General features: G+C 36.0%; 1 protein-coding gene across 5 annotated transcripts in view; it reads left to right on the top strand.

Annotated features, from left to right (window-relative positions):
- Positions 1-6,615, top strand: part of LOC106880784 (microtubule-actin cross-linking factor 1, isoforms 1/2/3/4) — a 158,214-nt gene that overhangs the window by 94,997 nt on the left and 56,602 nt on the right. For all 5 annotated transcript variants that reach the window (XM_052971076.1, XM_052971075.1, XM_052971077.1 and 2 more), the window contains 6 exons: positions 567-782; positions 1,240-1,353; positions 1,977-2,090; positions 2,980-3,192; positions 4,782-4,943; positions 5,993-6,163. In XM_052971076.1, the coding sequence (XP_052827036.1) occupies positions 567-782; positions 1,240-1,353; positions 1,977-2,090; positions 2,980-3,192; positions 4,782-4,943; positions 5,993-6,163 (990 nt within the window). The remainder of the gene's footprint in view (positions 1-566; positions 783-1,239; positions 1,354-1,976; positions 2,091-2,979; positions 3,193-4,781; positions 4,944-5,992; positions 6,164-6,615) is intronic.

Below are 6,615 nucleotides of genomic sequence, written 5' to 3'. Positions count from 1 at the left end.
GCCTCCCCTCTCCATGCCACCAGTGTTATCCAAGAGAAAGGCAAAGGGCAATACAGCTTGGCACCTGTGATGTCACAAATCATTTCTACAACTGAGTGAACGGGAGTAATGTGAAATAAAGTATAGAACGTGAAATAAAGCATTGTAGAAAATGAAGGAGAGTATATTTTAGATTAAAAAAAAGAACTTATATATATATAAATATATATAAACAAGGGTACTAGATAGCAGTTTTGCTAGAAATAGGAGTCAAAAGCAACTCAATTAGCCACAAGCACTGAAGTTAACAAGCTGATGAAATCAAGATAGTGAGAAAAATAGCCAACATACTAAAGCAAGGGACAATTGCAAATGATATATCACATGATTCTGAACTCTGAGATAATTCTCTTAGTCCTCCTCAGTGGGTCTTGCTGCTTGGGGCTAAATGGTTACTTGCCTTGTACAAGCTTATTCACATTCACTCTAGCACCTTATGTGAAATAATAAGTACTTGTTGTTGCTGCTGTTAGAACAGATAATTTTGTATATATACATCAATATTATAATTTATTGCTATTTTTCAGGCTCTAAACCAAGAGCTGTATCCTGTACAGAACCAAATTGACTACACAAAGGGCATTCTGAATGGATTATCTTCTGGTGACACCAAAGTCACTAATCTTGAAAACATTTCAGCCAAAGTGTCCAAAGCTGAAGACAAACATTCATCACTTCGGGATAACGTTGATGGTTTGCTAAAAGACATGCAATCTGGATCACAAACCATTGACTTGATCAAGGTAGGTCTGAATTGATTGTGTGACTTTCTCTGAGAAAGAAAAATTATCTGGATAGTTCTCCTTTAACCCTTTTATAATCATAGTTAAATTCAATCATCAAATACCATTGTTGGTGTGAAACTGTTTGCCTCAGTCTGCTTGACTGTCAAGCAGATTCCACTTCAATACAATTGACTGGTCAGCAGTAAGAGCAACACTGTCTAAAATTGTTTTCTCCAGCCACATATTAATATTAAAATTTATAAAATGATCCCAATTATTTTAACATGTAAAAGTTATTATTAAACAGAAGAAAAAAACAAACAAAACAAAATTTGGCTCAGGTGATTAATATTGACTTGTGTTGGTTTCATGAGAAAGGCACTGATTTTGTTGAGTATTAGGAAGGGCATAGAAACCATTAACTTAAATGTTTTTTGTTTTGTTTTGTGAATTAACTATTTCCTTATTTTTACAGAATCAAATGAAGGATTTGGATAATGAGTTGTTATCAATGGATTCCAGACTGACTTCATACTTACCAGTAGCCAGAGATATGGCAGAACTGAAAGAGCAATGTCAAAACATGAAGGTAGTTCTTTTTACCTTTTTGTTTAAATTTTTTTTTTTAAAGCTACAGTCCCAATCCTTTCATTTGATTAATTAGAAACCCTAACCTTACATCTGCCCTTAACTATTAAAACAGTGGCATCAATCATTTACAACTTGAAAGTTGACTGCAGAACAGTTTCATTTTCATAGCTTCATTTATTCAAGTATTAGATACAAATATTAACCTCACTTCCTAGAATCTTCATACCACACACACACACATGTATGCATGCATACATAAATACATATACAACAGACTTTTTTCTGTCCACCAAATTCATTCACAAGGCTTAGATCAACCTGGAATTTTAGTAGAAGACACTTGCCCAGGGTGTCATGCAGTCAGACTGAACTTGGAACCATGTGGTTGGGTAACAAACTTGTTAACCACCTAGTCATGCCTGCACAAAACTCTGTTGTCATTCTTTTATCTTCCTCCCATTATTTTTACCCTGAAGAAGAACTCTGCCTGAAACATTGGACACTCCACTTCCTGTGACAATTTCACGACTCATTCTGTCAAATTTTTCCAACACAGACCACCGCCAATTTCCTTGCATTCTGCTTTATCTTATATATTTATGTATCTTTATCTTTACTCAGCTCTTCTCTGTTGATTTGGCTGGTAAAAAAGATAGAATAAACCAGCTGAAAAACGAGTGTGATGACCTGGTAAAAACTGGACTTCTTTCAGACAGTACAACATTTACAAACCAGGTTAGTCTCTTTTAATCTCTCCATTGAAATACTTCTTCATATATTTATCTATTGAAGCTTATCTAATCAAACAAGGACTTTTATTTATTTATTACGATGATGATTTCATTAGTATCTTTGGGAAGTTTGTCTCCTTTCAACCCCCAAATCAAACCCAATCTGAGAGAGAGAGGGAGAAAGAAATGCTGAAAATGCTCCTTCCTAACTATCAAAAAGATGTTTTTTTTCTTTCCTGTTAAAGCCATCATGTATCTTGTTCTACAGCAAGACTCCTGTTCCTGTCCTAATATACTTTAGTTTCTCAACACCTGGTGTCAAACCACATCTTTCAATAATACACCCTCACTCAATTGAGGGATTCTGTCTTGTGGGTTTCTTGGTGACCTCACTAGTACTGGTGGCATGAAAAAGCACCCAGTACACTCTGTAAAATGGTTGACGTTAGAAAGGATATCCAGCCAAAGAAATGATGCCAAAGCAGACATTGAAACTCAACACTGTCGTTTGGCTCATTGGTTCCTTTTAGATTGTCCAACCCACACCAGCTTTGATATGTTAAATTATGTTTTGAATTAAGGGTCCCTCAATATTCATTAAGTGGTTGTCTTTAACTTAGCAGCCTTCTTTTGATAAATGAATCCAGTTTGCATTGATTTTATACAAAGTTTGCTCTCTAATTAACTGCTTTCATTGCTTCTATGTTTTGTATATTCACCTGTACTCTCTGTTTGGTTTAAGTGTTTATATTGTAGCAGATGTTTACATTCTACCTGTCAAAAGTCCATATTACCACTCAGTATATAGAGCTATATAAAGAAAATGGTGTTAATGAGAGGGAAAATTCTTTGTGATAAAATAACATAAAAGAAAACCTTTGTTCCTTTGTCAGATTACTGCTCTGTTGAAGTTCTATGACAACCTGGCTGAGAAATCTAAAGCATTTGAGACGGAAGCTGTTGACACATTAAACAAAATGAACGACAATGATGCCAAGCTACAGAAGTTACACAGTGACATCGACAGAACATTGGTCCTCCTTCAGTCTGAAGAACCAGTTGGCAGCAGTGTTCCTGTGATCAAAAAGCAACAGGAGCAAATGAAGGTTAGTGACTTGGAAAATATTTTTTGAGGCCTTTTATATAGTAATACAAGGAATGGAACTTGATACTCTAAACCATCTAGTTCATTAGACTAGCTCTTGATACAATTCAAAAATAATAATAATAATAATAATAATAATAATAATAATAATCCTTTCTACTATAGGCACAAGACCTAAAAAGTTGGAGGCGTGGGCCAGTCGATTATATCGACCCCAGTGCTTAAGTGGGACTTAATTTCTAACATAATGACATGGCAAGAAATTTTGTAGATGTTGGAAGCTTGAGTGTAAGGTGAAGAAGTTCGCTTCCCAGCCATGTGGCTTTGGGTTCACTCTCACTGTGTGGCACCTTTGGCAAGTGTTCTCTAATAGCTCAAGGCTGATGAAAGCCTTGTGAGTGGATTTGGTAGACAGAAACTGAAAGTTGATCTTGCCAGTATTAAAGGAATGTAAATGAAGTAAATATCACAAGGCATTTACTTTGTTGCTCTACCAATTCTGCCTTTAGTAATAATACAAATCATGATTTCTAATATAGACTCAAGGCCACGTGCTCTTGTGTGACCAGTATTTTATTGACCCTGGAAGGATGCAAAGCAAAGCTGGTCTCTGGGATTTATACCTAACATCTAAATAACACAAGGTATTTTGTTTACCAGTCATCCAATTCTGCCATCTGCTGCCTTTATGATTTCAGTGACCACCATCACGCCAAGGGTTGTTCAACAATTTTCAAACAAATCTGCCTGAGTTAATTCCTGGTTCTTTGATACAAAATTGCCTCTTTTAAAGTGTTTGTATTTTAATTAAAAGTTAAAACCTTTTACTATAATTTTATTTCAAACTCTTTTTCTTATATTCCAAACTCCCAACTTACTGATGAAAATATTTGTTAGTTATTTAGCCCTTGGTTAGAGGGGTTATTGTTATCTTGGTTAGGCTGGTTTGGGCTGTTGTTGTTGTTATCCATATTAAACCAAGTCTATTGAAGTTTTTGAGGGAAGTGTTTATACACAAACATCACAATGCGGACAATAAATATTTACCAGAGACTGTATTGTTGATCACAAGTTTTATATATATGTTGGCTTAGAAGTAGATTGCTACATCTTCATGTTGGTGACAAGTGAGAATTAAGAATGTCTTATGTCACTACTTAGAGAAGCACATTGTGGGAAAAGCGATTCTGTTTAACCCCAGCTCAAGCATTCGACCAAGAATCCTGTTCATCTGTCTTCTCTGGGACCTCTCTCAACCTCTGCGCTGATAGTCCCATGCTTCTATATTTTTGACTATCTTTTGGCAGAAAACTTATGAAAATTTCCATTCAAATCATATGATCAAACAGTTGCAGCTGAAACTGGTCAGAATTCAGAGCAAATCACCTGATATGCTGCAGCCTTTTTCTCATTACTGAGCTAACATCTTTGAAGCTATGCCTTGCTACAGTTATTTTACTAAGTTCCTTCAAATGATTGATTATTTTTTTAGAAACAATAACTGAAATCCATAAGCAGTGTATCTTATTAGAAATGTGTCTCACAAAGTTATTAACTAATGACAATTTCAAATCGTTTTGTTTCATACAGCATTTTGTCAAGAGCAATCTTGAGCCTCTGCATGAAAATCTACAGAAAGTAACTGAAGAGAGTCGCCAGTTGATCCAGTCAGCTTCTCCTGGTTTGAATACAAATCAATTGGATAACAAGCTTGAAACATTGAATGAGAAATGGGCACAGTTGAATGAGAAGGTTTGTCTTCATTTTGCTTCCTTTTTATTTTTATCATCAGTGAAGTAATAATTATGAAATAAAAGCACCCACTACACACTGGTTGGTGTTAGGAAGGGCATCCATCTATAGAAACCATACGAAAGCTGACATTGAGGCTTGGTGTGGCTCTGCAGCTTGCCAGATCTTGTCAAACTGTCCAACCCATACCAGCATGCAAAACAAACATTAAAGGATGATGATGAAGGGCTGAATGTGATTGAATATTGACCCATCAGTCCAAGTGTTGACTATTTGACAATTTGTCCTTCACCAACATTTCAACTTTGTCCATGGACATCATATTTAACTCTTAATGGACCAGTTCACCTACTTTTAGTTCTCGTCCTATCATTATTGCTTGGAGAGTTTGGGTGAGGTGGGGGGTTGTTCTGCCAAACTCATTTGTTTCAGATACACCCCAGGGAAAGATGGAAGTATTCAGCGATATCCCAATGACCTGATGTGTTAAGGGACTTACCTAAACATACAATAACTGACCAAAGAAATTGGACACTTTTATGTATACATGATGATGATGAGCACAAGTATGGATCTGTAGTGAAGAACTTTGCTTTCTGATCACATGGTTTCAGGTTCAGTCCCACTGTGTGGCACCTTAAGCAAGTATCTTCTACAGTCTTGTCAGTGGATCTGGTAGACAGAAACTGAAAGAAACCTGTTGTGTGTGTGTCTCTATCTTGACATCTTTTGATAGTTGTAAACGGGTGTCACCGTCATACAAATGTTGTTCATTTCCAATTTACCATGAAAATATATTTGGCCTTGAGGAAATCAGCTTATTTGGCAACAGATGAGGCCTGGTGACAAGAAGGGTTCCCAGCTATAGGAAATCTACACTAACATGGAAAAATGAACGTTAAAACAATGACCACTCCTGTACATATATATATATATATACATACTCACATTCATTCACACGCACACACACACACACACACACACACTAGCTTTACATTATGAATGGTTGTTACTCAGCCGGCCTGTCTAATCCATTTCTTCCGTTACAGCTGCAAGAAAGAGAACGATCACTGGACGATGCCTTGTTACATTCTGGGAAGTTCACTGACACTGTTGAATCAGTGTTGGAATGGCTCAAAGAAACTGAAGACATGATTAGTAATCAAAAAGCACCATCTACTGACTATAAGATGCTAAAAACCCAAATTCAAGATCAGAGAGTAAGTAATTTGTTTTAAACCATTTAAATTGCTAGGGTATTAATAAGGATGGATTGCCTGTGTAATAGAATATAAGAATGGCCAGTGTATTAGAACATGAGAATGGCCAGTGAGTGTAGACTTGAGTATGTGGTTAAGAAGTTTGCAATCCCATAGTTCCAATTTCAATGTCACAGTGTGGTAACCTGGTCATGTATCTTCTACCATAACCTTTGTCAATGAAGCTTGGTTGATGGTAAAAACATAAAATCCCTTTGTAACATATTTGTCTTTTCTCTCCGCGTCTATTCTTTCTGTAGAAAAGCTTATGCTCAAAACATAAAACACTTTTTCCTTCTATTTTTCCTGAGCATAAACCTAATATACTTACCTAGACTTCATGTTTTCTTTATTTTTGCACCATAGATAGATAGTATGCTTATCAACTTAAGGGTGATAAATTACCAGAATTA

The sequence above is a fragment of the Octopus bimaculoides genome, chromosome 10 (assembly GCF_001194135.2).
Source record: "Octopus bimaculoides isolate UCB-OBI-ISO-001 chromosome 10, ASM119413v2, whole genome shotgun sequence".
NCBI lineage: Eukaryota > Metazoa > Mollusca > Cephalopoda > Octopoda > Octopodidae > Octopus > Octopus bimaculoides.
This window is presented reverse-complemented; position numbering and strand designations above follow the sequence as displayed.